The sequence below is a fragment of the Poromitra crassiceps genome, assembly GCF_964638095.1.
Source record: "Poromitra crassiceps genome assembly, chromosome: 3".
In the NCBI taxonomy this organism is placed as follows: domain Eukaryota; kingdom Metazoa; phylum Chordata; class Actinopteri; order Beryciformes; family Melamphaidae; genus Poromitra; species Poromitra crassiceps.
This window is the reverse complement of record NC_139625.1, coordinates 23,485,935-23,511,683: the sequence shown is the minus strand read 5'-3', so window position 1 is coordinate 23,511,683 and position 25,749 is coordinate 23,485,935. Positions and strand designations below refer to the sequence as shown.

The window sequence follows — 25,749 nt, the reverse complement described above, 5'->3', positions numbered from 1 at the left end:
AAAGAAGGAACAAACTAAAGATTTATTGAAGGCAGCAGAAGACGTAAGAGAAGAACAGAATGGCAAGGGGGGAGCGGGGCACATACAGAGACACTTCTGTGTTCAGATAGGTTTAATGTCTTTGTGGTACAAAAATTGTCTTTGCAGCTCAAGAGAGCTCAATAGGTCTGTACTGTTGTTTTTATCAAAATATACATGTTTTGAATGTAAAGTGGATATAATCCAAATGATTTTGTGGTACAAAAACATGAATATATACAACCATCAACCCCTGCTTCATACAACACTTTACCCCTCCCCGCCCCCATATAAAAAAAAGAATGAAAAATAAAAGCTTTCAACGAAAATGGACAGGCATATATAATCTACTACACCATCGCCCACAGCTAGCACTGTGGCTTAATTAAGTATTCATACTAAAGCATTCTCTACCAACGTAGGCTCTTTAAAGTCAATTAAACAAGAGGGCTACAATATACAGTATAAGGAGTTACCCAAAAGATAATCATCTTCATGTGACTTTTGTCCAAGGCATCTGAGAAATGGGGGGAAAGGTATTTGAAGCCTTGTGGCTATTTGTGGAATTGCAGGAATGAGAAGAGAGAAAAAAACACATTTGAGAGATCACAACACTACAAAACAGAAGGGGTGGAAGATACTTTGGTCCTTAACAGCAATAACCGTCTGTAGCTACATGAAGCTTTCTTAACCCATGCATAAGAATCTGTTACAAAAATAGAGACAGAGCGCACCTGTATCTAGTCCATCCAAGACAACTGTGGTGGAGGCTGTGGAAACTGGTGCTGGAGGCACGCAGGAATGTGACGACGTTTAAGACTTCAGCGTGATCTGATTATGGTACCAACTTGGACCCAAGATGGAGGCAAAGTGCACTAAAGAACCTGACTAGAGCCTAAGTGGACAGACAGGGAATGGGCAAGGTCCATGCCACACTGCTGTCCTGAATTTAATTAAAAAATAATAATCATAACCTACTGGGTCTTTAGAAACAAGCCAACTGGCAGATTGTAATGACTCGAACGACATTGCCATCAACATCAATTGACGAGTGTCTCCAAGTTGCCCTCTGTAGGACACAGGTAGGATTACCTGATCTAAGGGGACGAAGGCATCTTCATCAGGCTGGTAGAGTAAGACAAACACCTGAACGAGACGTAAACAGGGTCAACTGCCCAGGCCAGAAAGTGTTTCAGCCTCAAGAGATATTAAGTCTGGGAGTCAAGGCACCGTGACTGTCATCAAAAACCAGACGCTACACATAGATATCAATACAGTATAGAAGTGATACACGTGTAAAGGCTAACATTAAAATAAAAAGAAAGATGCTAAAGAATAGAAAAGGTGTCCACCTATAGGATAATATATGGTTAAATGAGGCCCAATACAGCAGTGCCTCTAGTGAGAAGGATTAAATAGAGGTGGATCATGGAGACTGTAAGACAGGGAGGCTGGATACAGCTTCTCCCGCCACAACACACCTACCAGAGCTCCAGCACCTAGCAAGGATACACCTACCAGAGCTACAGCACCTAGCAAGGATATGCCTACCAGAGCTACAGCACCTAGCAAGGATACACCTACCAGAGCTCCAGCACCTAGCAAGGATACACCTACCAGAGCGCGGGCACCTAGCAAGGATACACCTACCAGAGCTACAGCACCTAGCAAGGATACGCCTACCAGAGCTACAGCACCTAGCAAGGATACGCCTACCAGAGCTACAGCACCTAGCAAGGATACACCTACCAGGGCTACAGCACCTAGCAAGGATACACCTACCAGAGCTACAGCACCTAGCAAGGATACGCCTACCAGAGCTACAGCACCTAGCAAGGATACGCCTACCAGAGCTACAGCACCTAGCAAGGATACGCCTACCAGAACTACAGCACCTAGCATGGATACGCCTACCAGAGCTACAGCACCTAAGGATACACCTACCAGAGCTACAGCACCTAGCAAGGATACGCCTACCAGAGCTACAGCACCTAGCAAGGATACACCTACCAGAGCTACAGCACCTAGCAAGGATACACCTACCAGAGCTACAGCACCTAGCAAGGATACACCTACCAGAGCTACAGCACCTAGCAAGGATATGGGGCAACTGTTTGTCTTACATTCATAGGTTCTACATGAAGGGATGTACACAACCCCTCAAATATACATTTCTGTTTTTGAGAAAAACAGAAGAGTGAATGAGCCACTTTTACCCCCTCACAATAATGCTGGTACAAAATAATCAAAAGGCATGAAGGAAGGCGTTTCAAGAGCCACGTCATCTCCAAATGAAGCCAGATCAATGTTTAAGGCAACCTGGCTGCTGGGGAAAAGTAAGGCACGAGACTATTAAAGAAGAAAGCTTCCGTGACTTCAGCTAGTGGTATGGATCCCCAAAAGCAAGTAGGTGGGTACTTATGAGAAGATAAAATAAAAATGGATACTGAATCCAGAAAAAAAATATTATTTGGTGGTCTATGAACCACAATAAAATCTGTTGTCTCAAACTCCTTCTGACTGGCCCGATAGGTTCAAAGTGGCAATTCAAGAAGGCACACACATAAAGATATATCCATACAAGTATCATAGTCATAGTAAAGGAATGCTGAAGTGTGTCTGGTGTGGATTTGATTTATCCACAGAAGTATACATCCATGGTGGAGGGTGTCGTTTTTAAGTAATTTGGTCTAAAGTGACAGTTTATCAGCTGCCCCTACTTTACCTCCAATACAACAAGACATTTCCTTACAGAATGTTGCCCGTTTGACAAGAGCCCACTTTAGAGCCCACAGACGACAGGTCAAATGACTAGAAAGTGGGGTACAGGGGGGCAACGTTCTGCAAAGAAAAGCAGCCATAAATATGTAATGGTGGCTATTTCCACTGAAGGCAACCTTGGGATAAGGGCACTCAGATGGCAACAGACTTGGAGGGAGGAAGGAAGGGCACTTGGGTGAAGGGCACTCAGATGGTGGATTTGGAGAAGGAGACTCGGAGGTGGTGGTTCTCTCCCAGATCGTGATTGTGGAACTCAATGAGGGACTCGATGGCCTCCTCGACTGAGGCCATCTGGATCAGCGCCATCTTGTGGTCCTTTCTAAAAAGACACAGAGATAGGAATGAATGATAAAAGTGATCATCTCAAAGATTTCCATGTAAATAAATGTCCGTTAAGACTTAACAGACAGTGACTTAACAGTTAAGTCACTATCTGAAAATGATTGAACACAATGGTGATTGAGTCTATGGCCCATTGATGGAAGCCTTTGCATTTAAAGTATTGCAGCATTAACTTGGTGTCTGTGGTGACACATGGTGGGCGGAGCTAACACAATAGACTCACTCTGTAGGTTTCTGTAAGTTCCCGACAACTCTTGTGTGAAGTAGGATAACAAGCTACCGTACTTTTTTCCGGTATTATGGGTGATTACTATGGCCGAACAAACTGACTAATGTCACATAGGCAACAATGGGCGATAAAAACATTGTTGGATATTGCACTATATATATATATATATATATATAACACTTGCTCCAGGACATTGTACTGTATGTTCTAACAAAAGGCATAGAGACACACAGCCTAGGGCAGAACAAAAACCCATTTCTTTTCATGGCAACTTCTCCTCAACTTGACGAAGACTTCAGCTGTCAAGGTCAAAGAGAGTTGCAAAGAAAGAAAGGAATTCAGTAAGAAAAACAGTATGAGTGACATTTAAGTCAGCAAACAAAGAGTGAAACAAGAATGAGACTAACTGAAAGAACTTGAAGGCCTTGACTGTGGCTCCCGGGCTGGCAAACAGTCCCCTGAGCTCCTCCTCCACCACGGCAGGCCTGCGGGTAGAAAAGGACAAGACAGAAGGAGTCAACACAACACCAAGTGTCAATGTAGAGAACGACATTTTGTTTCATTACTTTGCCTTTTGTGTTTGTCTATTGGTATATTGGAACGAGACACAAGAGGCATCATTAAATCTAACAGATGCACCTCTGGGGTAGCATGCTTAGAAAATACTGTCATAAATACTAAATATAGAAGAAACTAGAACGACTGCACCGCGGATATATGCCTCCACCAACAAGTGAGCAGTCGACATCCATGGCTGTCCAGAGTTTGACGTTTGAACTAAATGTGAAGAAATTCCGTCAAGGTGTTACTGAGATATCGTGTTAACAAGCTTGTTGTGTTCGTGAGGTCACAGTGACCTTGACCTTTGACCACCAAAATGTAATCAGTTCATCCTTGAGTCCAAGTGGACGTTTGAGGCAAATTTGACAAATTCCGTAAAGGCGTTTGTGAGATATCGCGTTAACGAACTTCGGATGGACGGACGGACGGACAACCCAAAACCATAATGCCTCCAGCCTTGCTATCGCTGGCGGAGGCATACAAATTGAGTCAAGACTATGAAGGAAAGAGCGGCAGTGGCACTCGCGGTATGTTGGAGAGGTGGAGTGTGGTGGGGGGTGATGTTACTCACGGTATGTTGGAGAGGTGGAGTGTGGCGGGGGGGATGCTACTCACGGTATGTTGGAGAGGTGGAGTGTGGCGGGGGGGATGCTACTCACGGTATGTTGGAGAGGTGGAGTGTGGCGGGGGGGATGCTACTCATGGTATGTTGGAGAGGTGGAGTGTGGCGGGGGGGATGCTACTCACAGTATGTTGGAGAGGTGGAGTGTGGCAGGGGGGATGCTACTCACGGTATGTTGGAGAGGTGGAGTGTGGCAGGGGGGATGCTACTCACGGTATGTTGGAGAGGTGGAGTGTGGCAGAGGGGGGGGATGCTACTCACGGTATGTTGGAGAGGTGGAGTGTGGCAGAGGGGGGGAAGATGTTGGAGTAATTCTTGGAGCCAGGCTTCTTGAAGCGGTGCAGCGGTGAGTTGCTGTAGTCCTTGGTGAGGCCCTGGTCCTCGTGCCCCTCCCTGGGCAGCTGCACCGTGGTGTGTTTGGACAAGGTCACGCGCATGGCTCTGCCTTGAAGCCGCTGGCCGTTCAGGTGGCTCATAGCTGTGAAACATGTTAACACATTAAGTGCCAGAGACGACCTAACTCGTCTTACATAATCCAGCGCTTAAGTGCCAAGGACGAGCTAACTCGTCTTACATAAACATTTTTTTTTTTTGACGGTGGGACATCAATCAACCCCTTTTACATCTTCGAGATAACTATTTGGAGCAAGAGCATGTGTGTAATCTATTTTACCGACCACTAAGTGGCGACAGAGACCGAGAGAAGCCACAGCCACGGGACCCAAAAGCAGCCGCCTCCCGCGGAAATGGCTTGGCGATTTTACAGTCAGAAGCCCGGACACACACACAGAACGGACAGAGATCTCTTCCCCCCAGAGCCGCGGAGCAACGCGCGAACACACACACACACACACACACACACACACACACACACACACACACACACACACACACACACACACACACACACACACACACACACACACACACACACACACACACCGCGGGAGCAAGCCATTCAAGGAAATGGCTTGGCGATTTTACAGTAATCCATTTCAGACTCGTCCCCGCACGCAGGCAAGCAGGCACGCAGACAGACAGGCAGGCAGCACAACGCGCTTCTGACACGCCCGCTGTTAGGAGGAAGGAGGAGAAGACACACGGAGGGAGGAGTTTGAATGAGAGGGGTGTTTCCTGTTGTTATGGAGGAAATTACTGTTCAAAACTATTGTTTAGAATGTCTGACGGTCTTACTGATGCCAAAAATGAATGGTTAAAGTGACTGTTTCACAAAAAGCCATTTATCTCTGAATAAATTTCCAGACGCTGAAACCATGCTGTACTCAACGGCTAATATCTACATAACTACTAACTCTGCAAACTAACTCTTTTAGACAGAGAAAGCACACATTCTATTAGTTATTTTTAGATGATTGGTGTTCATGAATTCTTAACAGAAAAGAATCCTCGGCTGTTCTAAAATGAGCCAGAATCGTCAAAAACACCCCTGGCACAACTTACCTACAGGAATGAAAACATGGCTGGCATTCAATGTGTTAAGAGAGTCAATGTTTGTTTAAAATGCTCACTAGTCTGTTTTTCTCTAGTGTTAGCCACTATTATGATTTATGTCACCAAATGTTCTTTGCTGCTCAGAGAATTGATTTGTCGGTAGATTTATATGGTCAAACAGTCAATTGTTTTCTATTGGGAAATTTGGTCCAGCCAGAGTCCACTTGGCCGTTTTCCACTTACTGCAGAAAAAATGTCCCCTGATGCCCCAGGCCCTGCCAGAGGCTGTTTGCAGATCTAAAACTAACTGGATTTTGGGAGTAAGTACTCTGCAAATATCCATATATCACTCACTCTAGTTCCCCCATTTACTGCTTGTGGATTTCAAAACCTTTTTTTTTCTCTACAGAAGACTGGCCTGCATAACTTCTATTGCCTTGGCGAGCTTTCAAACAAACACGATATTAAAAGCCTAAAACGTAGCATTTAAAAAAAAGTTTACAATTAGCCATTTATCAAAGAAAGACTTTTACCGTTTGCTCAGTTAAGGCCCACTCAGCAAAAGCACAAAATAATGCATGGTAAAATGATGCGAGGAGTAGCCTAACCAAGATGTGAAAAGAAAACTAGAACGACCGCACGCGGATATATGCCTCCGCCAACAACAAGTGAGCAGTCGACATCCATGTCTGTCGAGACTGACGTTTGAGCCAAATGTGAAGAAATTTAATCAAGGTGTTACTGAGATATGGCGTTACAGAGCTTGAAAATGTCGTTTGTGGGGTCACAGTGACCTTGACCTTTGACCACCAAAATCTAATCAGTTCATCCTTGAGTGTAAGTTGACGTTTGAGGTAAATTTGATGAAATTCCATCAAGGCGTTCCTGAGATATCACGTTAACGATCATTGGACGGACGTATGGACAACCCGAATCCATAATGCTGGGATGCAAAGTCATTGGTAGTGAAAAAGGTGACAGATATCAGGGCAAACATAAAACCACTCAGAAATCCTCTTATTTTAGGATGGAAAGGTGACTGTCACCTAAAGGTGACTAGTTTACATCCCTGATTATGCCTCCGGCCTGGCCATCGCTGGCGGAGGCATAAAAACAATTCAAAGAAAATGTTCAATAAGCAAATGGTTTGTGTGGCTGGGGGTATGTAGCTACGTAGCTGAGCCTGTGTGTGTGTGTGACTGGGGGTATGTAGCTACCTAGCTGAGCCTGTGTGTGTGTGTGACTGGGGGTATGTAGCTACCTAGCTGAGCCTGTGTGTGTGGCTGTCGGTATGTAGCTACCTATCTGAGCTTGTGTGTGTGTTTGGGGGTATGTAGCTACCTAGCTGAGCCTGTGTGTGTGGCTTGGGGTATGTAGCTACCTAGCTCAGCCTGTGTATGTGGCTGGCGGTATGTAGCTACCTACCTGAGCCTGTGTGTGTGTGACTGGCGGTATGTAGCTACCTACCTGAGCCTGTGTGTGTGGCTGGGGGTATATAGCTACCTAGCTGAGCCTGTGTGTGTGGCTGGGCCTGGGGGTATGTAGCTACCTACCTGAGCCTGTGTGTGTGGCTGGGCCTGGGGGTATGTAGCTACCTACCTGAGCCTGTGTGTGTGTGGCTGGGGGTATGTAGCTACCTACCTGAGCCTGTGTGTGTGGCTGGGGGTATGTAGCTACCTACCTGAGCCTGTGTGTGGCTGGGGGTATGTAGCTACCTACCTGAGCCTGTGTGTGTGGCTGGGGGTATGTAGCTACCTAGCTGAGCCTGTGTGTGGCTGGGGGTATGTAGCTACCTAGCTGAGCCTGTGTGTGTGTGGCTGGGGGTATGTAGCTACCTAGCTGAGCCTGTGTGTGGCTGGGGGTATGTAGCTACCTAGCTGAGCCTGTGTGTGTGTGGCTGGTGGTATGTAGCTACCTAGCTGAGCCTGTGTGCCGTCAGACATCTGGATCAGAGCGTTCTCCTTTTTATTGAACAGGATCTTCACTCTCATCACATCGCCGTACACACCTAGGGAAGGAGAGGAACGTGTTATGATACCAACCAGGAAGAAAACAGCCTCACCAGGAGCCACACAACCAATCACAGCAACCACAACAAATGGAACCATCAAATCAGGGACAATGACACTCATTCTAGTCACTAAGGCAAGACTGGCTCAATAACTCACGCCAGAATCAGGATATTCTATTGGTTTTCTGTCATTCTGTACAAAATCTCTTAAAACTAATCCTAGAAAAGCCTTTTCAGTTAACAATTAGGACAGCTAAATGGTTATGCTCAACGGTGGTAGTGATTTGAAGGCAAAAATCAAGGAGTGAAACAAAATGAGGTTTTGATTGGTATAATCACTACAATAAAAGGACTTGATTACTTGACAGACAGGGCCTGATAGACACATGCAAGAATCAACTAAACATGCAGATACCTACATTAGGAGAACTGAGACAAACTGCAAAAAAAATACTATGTGACATACTCGCAGGGATATGTCAACTCACAATCTCTAAAAAGAAGCAGCATTTCATTTACATTTTTTATGCATGGTTGCCGAGTCACTCAAGGCGACCAGAAAGAAATCAACCAAACACAAATGAAATTCAATTAATTTCCATGGATTAAAATTGGATTGTGCAGAACCAAACAATTTTTTTTTTATTTTTTTAATCTGCTTCCAGAGGGTGTCCAGCTTCCTGCCTCATCTCTGAACCATGATCCCCACCTTTACATGAGTGCTAGATTTCCATCAAGGGGCTTCTCTGTCTTTGAAGATGCAACGGCAAATGTTTGTTTGTTGCCTGTGGCGAGTAAACCAGAGCTGCTCAAAATTAAATGAACTGCTGCGACTTTGTGCGGTGTTCTCATCTCACTTTCCTCACACACACACACACACAAACACACACACACACACACTCACACAAACCCACAACAACCAAAACGGGTCATACAAACCCCACAAAAAAAAGGGGGACAGCCCCGCCCCTCATAGCTCTGTAGCCTGATGAGCCATCAGTGGTAAAAAAAAAAAAAAAAAAAAAAAAAAAAAAAAAAAAGCCAACATCATGAGACGAGACAAGCCCACCTCGTCAGGTAACAGTAGTAATAAAAGGAGATGAAAGGATGATAACGTACCGAAAAGAATAAAGAGGCAGTGTGGCGTAACGCTCTTTAGAGACAGCAGGGGGAGCAGCAGGGCAGGGAGGGTGGGGTCAGGGAGGGGAGGGGGGGAGTAGGGGAACAGGGGACAGGGGAAAAGAGACGGAGCGGAGTGGAGGACAGTGGAGTGGAGTCAGGACATGTCCGCAGGCCACAGGCAGCGAGGTCCACAGGAGAGGCCACAGTACCATGGAGGGAGGAGAGGCATGAGGGACGAGAGAATGGACAGAAGACAGAAAGAGGAGAGGGTTCAAACAGGGTGAGGGAGGAGGAAAACAGGAAGAGAAAGATGGAGAGATTGTGGAGGAAAGGAAGAGGAAAGAAGAGTGGGCGGATGAGAGAAAGATGATGATGGCAAAATCAGGGGGGCCAGAAAGGTGCCAATGTTGCGTTGTGTTTTGGTTTGCGTTTACAATTGGGTGGTGTTCAAATTGGGGTGGATGGATGGGGCAGGAGGGATAGAGGGGTCGTGGGGATGGAGGAGGGAGTGGGTGGAGTAGTAACAGAAATGGAAGAGGGGGGCAGAGAGGTAACAATTGGTCATGGGGCGTGCAGTCAGTTGGCGAGAGTTCAGGTGAGGGGATTTTAAAACAACAAAGAAGAGAGGGAGAAGGGAACAGAGAAAGAGAGAGAGAAAAAGAAAAAAGGAAGTAAAAACAAGGTCAGTATACACAAAGAAATGTAGTGCTTCAGACAGTAGAACTGGCTAAATTAAAATGCACTGTCACTATGGGAACACTAGAAGAAAAAGAAAGAGAAAAAAGATTAACAATGAAATACAGAAAAAAGGCAGAGACAATATGTACTTTTGAATTACATACTGTGTTTTGTTTAAATAGTTCTAAATTACATTGTAATTAAGACAGTCAAACCTAAATATCAAATTCCAATAAACCCTCTCACCGATTTAAGAGCTGGTTTTAAAACTAACATGCTTAATGTAATGACTACATAGCTACAGTAAATGTAATGGGTGTGGAAAAGGTATTTATACAATCTACACACTAAGCATAATGCAAAAAGAACTACGGTAATCATGAACATGTGTTTCTTAAAGAAAAAGCAATATTGTCTCTCCAGCAACTCAAGAATGATTTCAACTAATGGACAAAAATGAAGATATGAAATGGCAAGATTAAAAAAAGAAGTTAGTGTTTTGAATAAACTTAAAAAAATGCACAGTGAGCAAAGTAGCAGCTCAGAAATGCAGCAGGATTGGTCAAACACATAGAGAGGTCCTGAGAGAGGAGGTAGCAGTTGTCCCACTGGTTTGATCAGAGGGAAGAGGGAGATGGTGGGACAACGGGCACATCTCTTGAAGAGACGGGTGGAGGTGGATAACTCGAGGTGTAACTGCATGGCGCTAAAAGGTACATCATATTGCCAAGTTGCTCAGCACTGCATTGAGACAGAGGGTTTAGGCCTGGTAACTGTACTAACCTCAGGGTTCAGGTTGCTGACCAACAGGACATTGTGTCCCCCGGGACCTCCGAGCCCCGACAGGCCCAGCCGGCTGGCAGCCGCTGCGGCAGCCGCCACACCTCCGTGGCCGACACCCAGGGATGACAGGGCACCGTGAATACCAGGCATCGACAGACCTAATGGATAGGAACCTGACACATTATTGGATTCTGACTTATTATACAGCGGATCATCATACATGATTACAATAACACAAAAATAAGCACAAAAAAAAGTGTGGTGGGGTCAAGGAAAGTTTAGCTACGAGTAGCTAATGTTTTGACAAGCAATGCTTTTCTGAATGTAAACGGCATAGCGGTGTGGAGATGGTGTTAGTGTACCAACCTCCTCCCTGCTGGATGGCGAAGGCCGGGGGGAAGGCATGAGCTCCACCGTAGGGAGAGGCTGAGATTATCCCTGGAGCAGCTGGGACAGGAGACAACAAATAAACAAAAATGTGAACACGCGCTTGCTTACGTGCAATAATGATCAGCATAAAAAAACAAAGGCAGGAAATCCAGATTTTTTTTCAATTGTCAATTGTCCCATAAATGTGAAAATTCAAACAAGTTTAGACTGAGGCATCAAATATTGGTCAAAAACAGCTAACACATAAATATAAGACCTCTACAAGCAAATTCCAGATCCTTTTAAGGCCTTGAATTGTTCTAGTCCCTGAAGACATTCAAGAACAATCTGAGGGTGTGTATATTTAGGGAAGCGATCAGATCCAAAAATTCAGGAGGAAAAAAATAGAATAAAATGACATCCTCTTACCAAATGCAGCTGCCATGGCCTGCTGGTGGTCAAGGGAGGGCTGGGAGTCCCCAGTGGGCAGGTCTGGTCGGGTGTAGTCTCTGCTCTTGTCGTTGTTGTACTTGACATTAAGACTGGTGAGCTTGGAGAAGCTGATCCTCAGGGTGCAGCAAGCGTTGTAGATGTTCTGGCCATCCAGAGACTGAGAAGACAGACATGGAGGGGCCAGACTTAAGACAGTGTGCCGTTTTATTTCAACGGTCCAAAGATTCCGCTCTACACTTGAGGCACTAGAGACAAACAGTGTTTCAAGTTTGATCAATCAATACTAGGGGTGTCACGATACACTCAGTTCACGATACGATACGTATCACGATACTGGGTTCACGATAACGATACGATACGATACGATTTTAACAATATTTTTTTAAACTTGAATAATGACAATATATGACTGGAAAAGTAGTATTTTATTTGAAATGCACAAATACAAAACATGCTGTTGTGGGAAATTGTTATTACAATAACAACTAGAAAAAACATGAGATTGGAGATAAGGCTTATCTTGAAATAGAATGAGTTACACCGTCACTTAGATTTACTTTGAACTAAAAGGTTTCTCAGCAGTATAAATTCTCATTATGCATCTTCAGTTTTTCTTCAAACTCAAACAACAAGACTTTTCTTAATCTATTTTTTATGCATCTTCAGTTTTTCCTGTCAAGTAAACAGTTTTGCCAGAAACTCAATTGAATGGTTTCTCTCCTGTATAACTTATCATGTGTCTCTTCAGAGACTTGTTCAACTGAACTACTTTCCACACATTGAACTTCAACAAACAAAGACGTTTCTTAGTCTATTTTTTTGAAAAAAAAAAAAAAAAAAAAAAAAAAAAAAAAAAAAAAAAAAAAAATTTGGCGATATGAGATTTCATCTCAACGATACATATCGTGACGTTTTACTATCGCGAAATTTCGTGGGACGATATATTGTGACACCCCTAATCAATACTAAAGGATACCCTGTATTACAGCTAAAGCTGGGTTCCAGTCTTAAAGATCCCATCGGCACTCTTTGCAAGAGTAGGGGTGGAACCCCGGTGCCCTGGATAAATTCACAAACAGGCTTTCCTTCAATCATGGCCACCTAATCATCCCTCGTGATAGCTGATGTGTGGTGAGCGTTCTGGCGCCAACTGGCTGCCGTGCATCACCCAGGTGGATGAGTTGAGTTGAGTTCCCTCTCCCTCTCTCCCTCCCCTCCCTCCCTCCCTCCCTCCCTCCCCTCCCTCCCTCCCTCCCTCCCCTGACATGTGAAGCGCTTTGAGTGTCTTGAAAGGCGCTATATAAATCCCATCAATTATTATGATTATTACCAGTTTGGCATGCTGAGCTGTCATGCCATCAGCATATTGGACCAGAGCCTGGAACTGGTTGTTCTTGGTGAAGGTAATGATCTTGAGCACGGTGCCAAACTTGGAGAAGATCTGGGGAAGAAAGACAGCATGATTGGGGATGTCATCAGGACAATTATTAAGGATTAATTATATATATATATTTTTTTTAACTGACACCGACAAACATGGATTAAAAACAGGTATAGAGAATAATAAGGGGCAACTAGCATACAAATGAAACAAGTATAATATCAAACAAACTATATAAATGCCTGTTTGTATAGTGTTTTTTCTAGTAGGTGATCTATTGAGTACAAGCATATTACAGTTTCAAGCTGGTTGGCCAAGCTGTGAATAGTCTGCATAAAGTGCAGTGTGTTTGTGTACTTGGCAGCTGTATGAACTATGCTACCTGTGATCAGCATGCCAAAAGAATTCGTTTTTTTTTATGGGAAATGTGTTTGAAGGGCAAACTGTGTTTACATTGATTTGAATCAGGGTTTACAAAACATTCAATCAATTATTAACTTTTTGTCATTTCGCTGCTCTATGAATCGCAACCACATGTACATAACTTACTGCAATTGGTATTGCATTTCATCTTTCCTGAAAACATACTAAGTCAAAAGTAGAAGTGACCTTCCCACCTGACTAGGAAAGTGGGAAAAAACCCAGACGTCAAAAATCTGTGGATCCGTTCGTTGGCAAAACGGCGTAACCTATTCTTCCTGGGGTCCCCATAAAACACCCACATCACCCCCACTTACAATGAAAACAAAAGGAGAAATAAATAAACAGAGCGTACCTGGTGTAGTACATCCAGGGTGACTGGGTAGAAGAGGTTCTCCACGATGACTCTGAGTACAGGGCTTTGGGCTTGTGCACCGCCCATGCCACCCATGGCCATGCCACCTGCATCTGCTGACATGGCCATGCCTGGCATTCCTCCACCATGCAGTGCATTCACCGCCTGCAGCGCTGCCTGGGCACGCTGTGAGGGCAAACAGGTCAACCACAGGAAGCTTTTTAACACGGGTGGTTATGCTGTGTCATAAGTGTATGCCATGACTTTGTCTTTTTAGTACACTGTGTTTCCTGTATTTTGTCTTGTTTTTGGTATGGGGGGTTCCCCATTCTGTCCCCAATTGTACATAGCCAATTACCCTTGCCAAGCTGTTCTGCCGTTGCCCCATCGGCTCTGTCATTCTGGGGAGGGTGCAGAGTGACCCGCACATGCTTCCTCAGCGAGGAGTTTCACCAGCGGGACATAGCGTGTGGGAGGATCACGTTATTCCCCCCAGTTCCCTTCCCCGCTGAACAGGCGCCTCGGCCAACCAGAGGAGGCGCTAGTGCAGCGACCAGGACACACGCAAACACTAATCTTCCCACCCGCAGACAGACAATAGACCCTTCTCACGGGGGCCATTTTGTGTCGAGAAGCCAGGGTAAACACAGGTGCAAGCAAAACACTAATGAGGGTTTCCAAATCCCAATCATGGAAGTTGGAAACCCTCATTAGTGTTTTGCTTGCACCTGTGTTTACCCTGGCTTCTCGACACAAAATGGCCCCCGTGAGAAGGGTCTATTGTGTCTGTATGGACGGCCGGCCAAGTTGGAGGCGCGAACCTGCGGCCCCCTTGTGTTGGTAGCGAGGGAATCTACCGCTTCCTACTAATCCATTACACAACATTGGCACAATCATTACTTTGAAATATTGTGTCTAGTCTGCAACCTTGACACAAATAGTGCTTTGTGCCAAGTCTTTAAGAGGATCACAAGGTTTATACCAATAAAATTGAGACTGGTGTCAAGAGGCAGCATTGCAACTGTATTAAGTTTACATTTTAGACATTTAGCTGGCACTTTCAATTTCAATGACTAACAGTAAATTCCACCATTAGCCAGCATTAAAATGAAGTGTGTGGGAGAGTGAGATCATACCACTTGGTTGGGGGAGTTGTCCGTCTTGAGCTCCTTGTGGGTGGAGTATTGCATGTAGATTGGGTGGTTCCTTATGACTGGGGTGACAGAGGAGTAGTAGCTCACCATCGTCTGGGCACACTCTTCACTGTTCAGCTCCAGAAACGCCTACAGGACAAGACAAACATTTTACATTTTGTTTCTCCTGTCACAGTAGATAACGCGTCTCTTGCAGCTGTCCATACTTGGCTGAATGCATTTCTATCATGGGGGAGAGAATTGGAACATTCCAGGTTTTCATGTTAATAGCATAATAATAACACATCACCAGCAGTTGCCCCTAGCTACCGGTTTAGCATCAGTTTGTTATAATAGCTTTGATACTTTATTTATACCTGTGGGGGAATTCTTTTTCATTTTGCTTGCCCCCAGGTCAGCACTGCTGAAGTGTTAGGAATACACAGATATCAGCAGACATCAGCTTTAAAAAGCAATATGTAATATCCGTCTGATAGTTGGATATTTTCCTATTGATATCGTGGTCTGGAATTTTTGTGATCTTTTTTCTAGGCGTGTCCTTTACAACTGTCAAATTAGCAACAGAATAAAACTAAGAGGGTATTTTGTTAAAACAACAACAACAAACAATTATCGTAATATAGACATGTTTGAAAAGTTTAACCTCTTTTTCACCTGCATTTGTGCTACAATGGGCGGGGGGGGGGGGGAGATCTTGATATTGGCATCCGCCTCAAAACTATATTGGTCCATCCTTAGATACAATGTCTTGCTCAAGGACACTTACCCACTACACCGTGGGAATATGACTAAAACTATCATTGTCATCATTCCCAGGGTCAGGACATGAAGCTAGAATGCAGATACCTGGACTACAAAGAGAATTGTCGCCCACGGGTGCGAGCCGGACGGGTTTGGTGAGCGGACCTGCATACACCGGTCCCTTACCTGGTTCTTCCCTTTCAGCATCAGCAGATTGGTGACCTTCCCGAAGGGCAGTCCCAGGCTGATGACCTCAGCCTCGTTGATGTCGTTGGGCAGCTTGCGGACATGGACGACGCGTGACGGAACACCAGGGCTCCGGATGTCACCTTTGAATTTTTTGCTGTCGTTGCCATTGGCTGCAACAGAAAACAAGACGCAGATACAATCAGGAGAGGAACAGAAGGCTCCGGGTTCTTTGAATAATGGATTGATCGTCATGGCAACGTAAAACAACACAGACAGCCAACAGGCACTTCAATAAAAAAAGGATTGGAGCAAACCCCGCCTACCTGAGCTCATGATATAGGGCCCGTTGGATATGCAGGAAGAAAAGAGTTCGTCGGATCCCCGCTGCAGGGAGAAAACAAAGGTTCACTTCAGTGCATTCCCCAATGAGGGCACAGCATGGCAGGTGGAGCGCACAGCTCTCACATTACCAAGGCATTGTGTGAGAACGCAGGAAGTCATCTGATAAGCAAAGAGGATGGTGCAAACACGCTTTGAGAAGAACTCCACCTTCCTCACTAGAAGAATACAGTGACCTAGTTTGCCAGCAGGGATATTCAGCTTCCCACCATAATCATGTGTTCCCCACCTTCCATCTTCTCCTCCTCTCCAACACCGAGTTAAAGCGTAAAGTCACAGCATAAAGTCACAGCATAAAGTCACAGGCACGACAAGCTAGTATTTCTGACCCGGGGTAACGGTCCAAACAATCATGTTTTCACACCGATAACACTCACGAGGACAAACAGCTAGTATGGGGATTATTTGTAAGGGATACAATAGCAGTAAGAGTCCCACTCGACAGCAGGCTGTCAAGCCAGTACAAACCATCTTCTCATAATGAAGTGGAAGGAGCAAGGATAGGCACTGAATGAAGCATTCTACATGGGAAGACTCTCCCGGGCCTACACGACTGTACTGTCTTCTAAGATGGCCTTGTCTGGCCCTCGCACTCCAGTTGATAAAAAAAAAAGTGCTGTTTCAAGGCTGTTCTCGTGGCTGTGTGAGCGTGTGCGCGTGCGACAGATGAAGTGTAGCAGTCACAAGGAGTGGCTCAGCAGTCTGAGCCCTCCATCACCCTACAATGACGCTCCTGTTCATGCTCAGAGTAGGGCCATTGTCACGCAGAAGCACACACACATATGGAGCCCCGGGGACGCTCTCTGGGAGCCCAAGAGCACCAGAGCGTTCTGACAACGAGCGGCCGTGCAGGTCTGCTAGCATTCTTCTCTGCCCTGTGAAACGAGCGGCTGTGCAGGTCTGCTAGCATTCTTCTCTGCCCTGTGAAACGAGCGGCAGTGCAGGTCTGCTAGCATTCTTCTCTGCCCTGTGAAACGAGCGGCAGTGCAGGTCTGCTAGCATTCTTCTCTGCCCTGTGAAACGAGCGGCAGTGCAGGTCTGCTAGCATTCTTCTCTGCCCTGTGAATCGTGAGCTCCAACTGCAAGGTGGGGGATTTCCATTTGGGCGGCTGCACGACTCCTCACAAAAAGACAGAATAAGCAGATCTGAGGGAGCATTTGGTGGAGGTGGGCGTGAGGTCCTGGGACAAAGCTGTTGCTATGACAGCACAACATTCACTGTTAGCAGGAGTATAAACTACCCTTTGACTTCCAGATGGTTTGACTGGCTCGCTCTGGGGCCCATGCAAACAGGGTCTCCTATCTCAATGCCTGGACTTCAGCAGCACGAGACAGACTCTTCCTTTTCACTAATCAGTATCAGGGGGCCAATCTTCACAGACCTTTGTGTAAATTATGGAATGCACACCCAAGTATGGTTTCTTTAACCATAGGAAGGATGCAAATTGCAAGTCAGTTTCTGGTAGGCCTCAAAATGACAAGATGAACTTATGTTGTAATGACGACTTGAGCATAGATACTAGAAAGAGAGCAGAGTGTATTTCACAATTATATCCCATCCTTTATAAAGGAAATAAGTGGGTTCTGCAATTTTGGTCAATTTTTTGGTTACACTCGGACAATTGCGATGTCACTGATTATGTCACTATGACATGATGTCCTAGACATTGTGACATAATCGCGGATGATGTCATAGACATTGTGACATCATCAGTGATGTCACAATTGCCTTGAGTGTAACCAAAAACCACAATTGCTCGAGTGACATCACTGATGATGTCATAGACGATGATGTCACAACATCTATGACATCACTGTCTATGACATCATCAGTGACAACACAATTGCGCCCACGCAGCAGCCGAGCTGTGTATGCGAGCTGCAGGGCGAGCCTAGGAATCGAGATGCTCTGAAAAGAATCAAAAATAAGGATCATTGTCAGTGAATCTGTGTCAGAATTAAATTAAAAAATTGCAATCGGGAAACCCAAGGACAGGGGAAAACAGTCATCTCTATCAAAATGGATGGGAGTGGCCAGTCAAACAAAAAAAATGTGATAAGAAATGCGGTGTGTCCTAGAAGCTGGACTTGCCTAGAAAAAACTAAAAACAACATTACTGCTTAATAAATGGGCCAAGGACAGATCTGGGCCATGGGAAATGGTGGAAGTGACTCCAGTTTGACTCAGTGGATGTGGGTGGCAGTGTCACACTACCAGTTAACAGACCGCCTGGCCGCAAACAGGAAGGGGAATAAGATGAAGCCTTCTCCCCAGGGTTAGGCTACTTCCTCCTGGGTACCCAGGGTTAGGCTACTTCCTCCTGGGTACCCAGGGTTAGGCTACTTCCTCCTGGGTACTGATGGTCATTGTTCTACGGTAGCACTCTCTCTCTCTGCCCTCCTACTTCCTCATTCTAATAATAGCCACAGAGCCAAGGCAGTGTACAGTACAGTGCACATCACGTAGAAAGACATACAGAGAACAAAATGGAGGATTACGTTACTGTCGACTGAACAATGTAGCTGTGGCTATTTGAAGGTGCGAGCCGCGAGTCAAGTGTGAAGAGACAGCGCACGCACAGGCACGGTTACATTACAGAACGAAAAGGATGTGAAAAAATAAGAGCTGAGGAGCAACGCTTTGTTTGCAGACCCCAAGACCGACATAAACCTGCTAAACGAGTATGGACCTGTCTGTCTCTATCTTTTGTTTGCTCAGAACGCTGACAGTATAATTAACCTGCGGGAATGACGACACTTTGCTGGCCCACATACTGAAACTGTTGAGCAGTTTCCTTTCATAGACAATGGCCTACCCTGAACTAACTTGATAAGGGAATGTGACTTGGGGCAATGTCCCCGCCCCACACAACCACATCACACACACCTGGTTGGCATTAAGCACAAAAACAAACCTGTAATGCTCAGAAAAACTTAGCCGCTAAATTAAAAATCCATGCGCACTTAAAACACCCTGAATCTGTAACACTACTGCAACACTTAAGACTCTCCTACTCTGGTGCAACATTTGGAAAAGCACTACTGTCTTACAAGGGAGTGAAACCAGAGATGTTTAACTTCTACTTCTACTTCAGTGTTGACTTCTGCATGCATTGGGGGGGGGGGGGCGGGGGTGCAGTAGGCGGTGAAGTCCCAGAGAGAACAGTGCAGGTACAGACATGTGTATTCACTGTGATCGGCCTTGGCCGGGGGTAGGGGTGAGTGTGGCGGGGGTGGGGGGTTGTGCCACACTGGGGGGGCCGGAGGGGGGGGGGATTGGAATGCGACCGCAGAATTCCAGACGCTCTGCCCAGACGGAATAATTACAGATTCCAGCGAAGCAGCGCTCCGTAACTCTGCATCATCGTTCCCACAACACATCAAACTCAGAACACAGGAAAAGTGGAAGAGCAAAAAGTAGGAAAAACCAAACCACACCGTAGTTCTTCTCAAATCTCAAGTATCGATCACAGGCCGTTTACACAGTGCATTGTTAATCATGCTTAAAAAACAATGGGCCCGATTGAATGATGTGCAAATGAAGGAGGGGGGGCAGTGCATGTCTCTTTTCTGGGTGCGTGCTCTATATTTAAACAGGGAAAGACCTTTGCCCGGCCAGGAGTATGAGGGCGGCCGTGGGAGGATGGCTACAGCCCTGGTTGTGTTCAATTACTCCACCTACACCATCTGCCCGGGCCCTGTTACCAAGGCTTCGTACTTAAACAGGCATTTTTATTGGGTACACAAGTACCAAGCAGCAGTCTGCCAAATACAAATGTGTTCCTTCTTTAACATGTATGCACACACAAACACACAGAATCCGCTTACTATTTTAGTTACACAGGCCACACAACCTCCCGCATCACTTGAAATTTGAATGCATTATGAGAGGCCATCTCATCTCGTTTTACTAGTATTGGCGGAGTAGCCTCTTGATAAAAAGGAGACAGGGTCATTCTCAAGCATTGGGGACAGGATTGAACCGCTTTCTTAACATTCCAGTGAGGTCAACAAGCTATAAACGTACACAGGAAATGAACAACAGGAAGTTTTCATTTCACAACGGCCACACAACACATGAACATAAGCGAGAGAGGAAAACATGCACCACTGGCTCAGATCATCTACGTTAATTGATTAATCAGATATTCCATGGTCACAGTCTTGAGTGTTGCTGCAATCAAAAAAGTTGCAGCAACACTGCTGACCTTTTGGGTGTTTTCCATAAATCTTTAAAGAAAGGGGATAGCCAGCCACTAACTGCCAACTCATTACACATGAGAAATGGCTTTGGGCAGCAGTTCTGTAATTACAGAGGAAGCTCTCTCTAACTGACCAAACACTGACAGACTCTGCGTCTCAGTTACCACTCTTCTTCTTAACTTCCAATCTGACTAACTTGTGAAGTACTTGCTCAAAGGAGTGTTTCCTTTATTTTCATTCAGCTGCAGTGGGACATGTTTGGAAAATCGTCACAACTGCTAGACCAATAAATATTGGAAATTCATTGTTTGTCCCTATTGCTTATCCCGTCAAAATGACATTCCAATTACAGCACGATTGTTTATGATCATATTATCATATTATGATAGAAACGCCCAAAACAACCCAAAGCATGGCTCTCTCTCAGAACATGAATAACCCCACACATACAACAGAAAATAAATAAAAGACGGGACATGAACATAACAATTGAAGAGTTTCACATCATCAATTGGTTAATTTTGCATGCAAACCATTTTACTTCATGGTAAACATTCTGTAGTCTACCGGAAATGATTGAAATGAGCAACAGTGGGAAAAGAATTGAGCAGAGAATGTAAATCAAACAGTGCCTACCTTGGTGCCAACTGATATGTCATGGACACTGCTGTGAAAGAGAAAGAATGATTTTTAATTAGGAAGAAAAAAATGCAGTGTAGTATCTCTTGTGCAATCCAAAAGTTAAGAAGAGCACTACGTTAGGGAAACAACATAAATTGTATACTACTATTGTATCGTTCAGCCAAAAGGTTCACTGGATGACTTCCTCATTCAGAGATCATTATAACGTTACAAAGCTCAAAATTCAGGAAGCATCATAGACACCGCAAATCAACAAAGCCAAAGTCTGAACAGGGCTGTTAAAGAGCAGTGTAATTAATGGGGGGGGGGGGGGGTATAAAAACATATGCATAGAAGGTAATGAAATAGCAACCCGTCTGAGATAAAATGTCTACAAAACCATATAGGCGTGGAGGGGAGGCACATCCCTGTCTTCGGCAAATGCAATTGTCCCTTCTAAAAGGGCCATTAATGTATTTATCCTTTACCATGCCATGTTATGCTGAAAAGCTACAGGTACACACAAATAACGTTACTTACTCAATTTCAGGGACGTAGCCGGATCCCAGAGGATACAGGTCAGCGTCTAGGCGGCTGAAGAGAATTGGTAAACCATAAGAGCACATTTCAGTGTGGCCAACAACATCGCAGGGGTGATTAAAACGCATCCACAAATACGATATTTTAGTTCAGGTTGTTGCAGGCCGAGGACACGCATTGGTTTCGCTCTGCTTTCAGAGCCATTTAGAATTGACAAACTGATATGGATCAAAAATAAATAGCGGCGTTTAACTGTAACGTTAGTTAGTCAACGACCAGCTAATGCACGACTCACCTAAAGCTAGTCTAGATAAGCCAGTGTTGAAATCTTTGATCCGATCAATGAGAGTAGGAAACGCTCGGCCAGGCATCTCCAACATGGCCCTGGCACTCCGCGGACAAATGAATGCGGAAATGAGACACGTTGCTTTAGCTAGCGCTCGAGTTCCCACGAAACCAAGTTACCGAGGTATAACTAGTTTAGCCACTGTTCACTAACATCATCACGAACAATCGAGTACTAGCAGACAAAACTAAAAAGGACAAAGTGCGGTTATAAAGCAACTCTTGTTTAGGTCAGTTTGATAACGTTTAGTGTTAGTATCGTTTAATAAGAACATGAAATGCACTCGCTCAAACGGGCTAACGTAGTTAGCTAGCAGTAGCTGCTGCTAGTTAGCTAACGCTCCTGCTAACTGTTGCATGTTTTGAAGGGGAAAATGTTTCAAGTAAACTTTCCCCGTCTAACGATGAAGTGAAGTAGCCATCGCAACCAGAACAAGTTCACAAACAAACTACATAACACAAGAAGTCACACAGACGGCGGTTTATCTTAGAATTTTTAAGACATAAATGTGGTTCTTTTTCACTTACCCGTCCATTGCACAATAAAAACTGCAGGTCTGAAGCGAAGGTAGGGCGGCAGACTTGCTTGATTTTCTTACAAAATGGCTGAACACACGGAGGCGAGCGCTGATTAGTCCAGCCACTTCCAAGAGCCAAAGTAGGGCGGGGACAAACATCTACTAGAGCCATGATTGGACAAGACGACCATCATTTGTACAAAAGAAGAAGGCCGCGGCAAATTTCCACATCAAGAAAGATGTCGTCCAATTATTTATTCTGCATGGACGTCTACTGTTTGAGGTTCGTTTTGGGGTCCGTGGTAATGGAACAGAATAATCAGTTGTCTTAAAAATATGAGGTCGAGAGGCAACAGAAAGAGAAACAGTAGTGGCAAACTACAACAAATAGCCTACGGAGAAAGTGGTGAACCATCACATTTGTGAAAATCTGAGTGTGTAGTATTGATTCCTGCACGTTTTTTTCCCATATTTATTTGTAAGTATAAAAGCACCAATACAACACAAAAAGATGGTAAAGGGACAAACAATGATAAGTATCCACGTGTAGATTAAAAAAAACTGCCAAGGGTCGCCAAACAGGCTCTGTTTGTTTGTTTGTTTTTCAATTTTTGTCCCACTGATGATGTCACAATGTCTATGACATCATCAGTGATGTCATCAGTGACATCATTATTGACCAAAATCTGTCATAGGCACTGAGCATTTGTGGCTTTTGGTTACACTTGCGCAATTGTGACATCACTGATGATGTCATAGACATTGTGACATCATCAGTGATGTCACAAGAGCAGGTGAGGCCATGCAGCGGGCAGCTCGGCGAGCTGCAGGGCGGGCAAGGCGAAACGAGCACGCGTAGCATACAAGATGCCTGGTAAGTAAATAGACAGAAAATACCGGTAAATGAAAACATTGAATTGGGAGCACAGATCCACAGTTTTAACATTTTTATCTTTGATGTTAGTTTCAAAGATTTATTGGCCAGGGGTAAAGAGAGTGTTTGGGGGGGGGGTTTGGAGAAGCAAGGAATGTGGTCTGATTGTATTGTCATCGCTCTCTCTCTCCCCCCTCTCTGTCTGTGACTGTCTCTCTCTCTACCCTGTCTCTATCTGCTGTGTCTATCAAATGAAAGGACAAAACAAATCTTGCTGGCATTGGCCTTGCCTGCCATCATGTCTCATCTGGAAAGCTTTGGTGGATGAGTTGAGTTCCCCCCACTCACACCCTCCTCAGATGCGAAGCGGTTTGGGTGCCTTGAAAAGCGCCATATACATATAATCAATTGTTAAATGCAATCAATTTTGAGGTGAGAGATTTGTCTTTTTGCACGTCACCACTAGAGGACAAAACTTTGACCTCAGTCCCGAGGTACACACATTTTAGTGTATAGTTATTAGCCTACTAGGGAACTAATGAGGAACGGATGAGGAACTAACTATTAGTTAAAGGTCAGTTCTTGAGTAGGTTAACTCCTAAATGTCATAGAGAATTTATGACGAACTAACTATTAGTTTATGGTCAGTTCTTGAGTAACTCCTAATCAAATTTCATAGATAATCTAGTGCTGGGCGTTATGGACAAAATCAAATATCACAATATTTTTTGACATATAATATTGATATTGTGACGATACTATAGGGATGACTATTAGGTGCTTTCACAAAATATGTACAGAATATAGAATAGAAGATTCGAGATATAGATATAGAAGATTTTAGCTAAATAATCATAATGTGGCTATAATGACTTGGGTGAAGGCAAATAGGCCTAATAAAACAGGTATAACAGTCTGGTAAATTTGGAGATTGCATTACTTTACTGATTGCAGTATCCAAAATCTAAGAGGAGATCTGGCCTCATATCACAATATAATATCGATATCTTGCCCAGCACTGTATAATCAGTAGTTCAGTGAATAATTAGTTAATTGAGAAATTAATGCTGGAATGAAGAACAACATGATCTCAGTATTCTCTTTCTCTCTCTCTCTCTCTCTCTCTCTCTCTCTCTCTCTCTCTCTCTCTCTCTCTCTCTCTCTCTCTCTCTCTCTCTCTTCTAAACAAAGTCTCTGATACTGGGTGTGTGGACCATGACCTCCTGGTTGACAGCATGTTGCCAAACCAGATGTTGGAAGGCTTCCATTGACTGACTTAATCACTGAGGCCTGCCTGACCACCTGTTGCTTCACAGACCAAGCTTTGCAACAACAATAACAAAAACAACAACAACAACAACACACACACACACACACACGCACGCACGCACGCGCACGCACACACACACACACACACACACGCACGCACACGCACACACACACACACACACACACACACACACACACACACAATTATATAAGAATGAGTGTGCACTCCACTCATCCTGATTTGTGTCTCTCACTGCTAACCTAATATTGAGGTTCAACAAATTAATCATAGAGGGAAGGTAATTAAACATGATTATGTTAGCAGCAATTAGATTTTGCTTAGCCCTCAAATGGTTGAATTGATAGATTATTTGTCAAGCAGCACCACCCTATGACAGAAGTAGGCTACAGTAAATGCCGGTATTACAGTAGTGTTTGATTTTGGAGGAATGGGATATTCTCTTTTTCATTTGTTTTGAACACATTTAATTTCAGATTAAAATGCTGTTCTTTTCCCATACTTCTTTGCCTTTTGTACTGGTCAAATCCATTATGATGGTTTTTTTTTTACTAGTTCTGACCACACCCTGTAGATACACAGTGATATGATTACTGTAGTGTGTGTGTGTGTGTGTGTGTGTGTGTGTGTGTGTGTGTGTGTGTGTGTGTGTGTGTGTGTGTGTGTGTGCGTGTGCGTGTGCGTGTGTGTGTGCGTGTGCGTGCGTCGGATATGAAGGCTATCAGTGGTGTGAGTGTTTGGTTGGCTGGCTGCTGTGTGTGTGTGTGTGTGTGTGTGTGTGTGTGTGTGTGTTTGTGTGTCAGGGGCACATAACATAATTCTCTGTGCATGGAACCTATGTCCTAAATATGTCTTAAATAGAGCAAAATGATATTTGATGAACAGAGTATGTATAAGCCAGTTTATGCTGGGCTCAAGATGCATTTCTCATTGCAATTAATTTGAAGCAGCATGAAGGTGTATGTGTTACAACTATTCTATTAGTCCATGGGCATACCTGACCCCCTTCTGAAGAATGCCACTATATGAGTCTCTCTCTTTCTCATACGCGCATGCACGCAGGCGCGTACACACACACACACACACACACACACGCACACGCACACACACACACACACACACACACACACACACACACACACACACACACACACACACACACACACACACACACACACACACACACACACACACTCACACACACATTTGCTCTCACTGCTCACCCAATTACTCTCTTATAGCTGATAATAGCTGTCATGTAACCTCCATACTGGGATGAATTCCAAAATAGTCGTGGTAT

At 44.6% G+C, this 25,749-nt stretch overlaps 1 protein-coding gene across 2 annotated transcripts; it reads right to left on the bottom strand.

Moving 5' to 3' along the window:
• ptbp1a (polypyrimidine tract binding protein 1a) lies at window positions 1-22,331 on the bottom strand. 2 transcript variants are annotated; one of them, XM_083634014.1, is made up of 16 exons: window positions 22,298-22,331; window positions 21,425-21,478; window positions 20,900-20,930; window positions 15,985-16,045; window positions 15,659-15,831; window positions 14,714-14,860; window positions 13,578-13,763; window positions 12,752-12,862; window positions 11,398-11,578; window positions 10,966-11,046; window positions 10,600-10,772; window positions 9,136-9,169; window positions 7,921-8,013; window positions 4,815-5,031; window positions 3,778-3,855; window positions 1-3,118 (listed from the first exon to the last, which is right to left on the bottom strand). In XM_083634014.1, exons 1-16 carry the CDS (start codon window positions 22,303-22,305, stop codon window positions 2,986-2,988), a joined length of 1,761 nt encoding a protein of 586 aa, XP_083490140.1. In that variant the 5' UTR covers window positions 22,306-22,331; the 3' UTR covers window positions 1-2,985. The 2 variants fall into 2 exon arrangements, with proteins under 2 accessions (XP_083490140.1, XP_083490141.1); XM_083634015.1 differs by having other exon boundaries at window positions 10,600-10,757.
• Between the last annotated feature and the right edge of the window lie 3,418 nt (window positions 22,332-25,749).

Excerpts from the sequence above, each read along its gene's own strand:
- ptbp1a (XM_083634014.1), bottom strand. Across the intron at positions 15,832-15,984 it reads GCCCTATATCATGAGCTCAG|CCAATGGCAACGACAGCAAA; the intron begins GTAGGCGGGGTT and ends TTTCTGTTGCAG. Across the intron at positions 13,764-14,713 it reads ACAACTCCCCCAACCAAGTG|CGTGCCCAGGCAGCGCTGCA; the intron begins GTATGATCTCAC and ends TTGCCCTCACAG.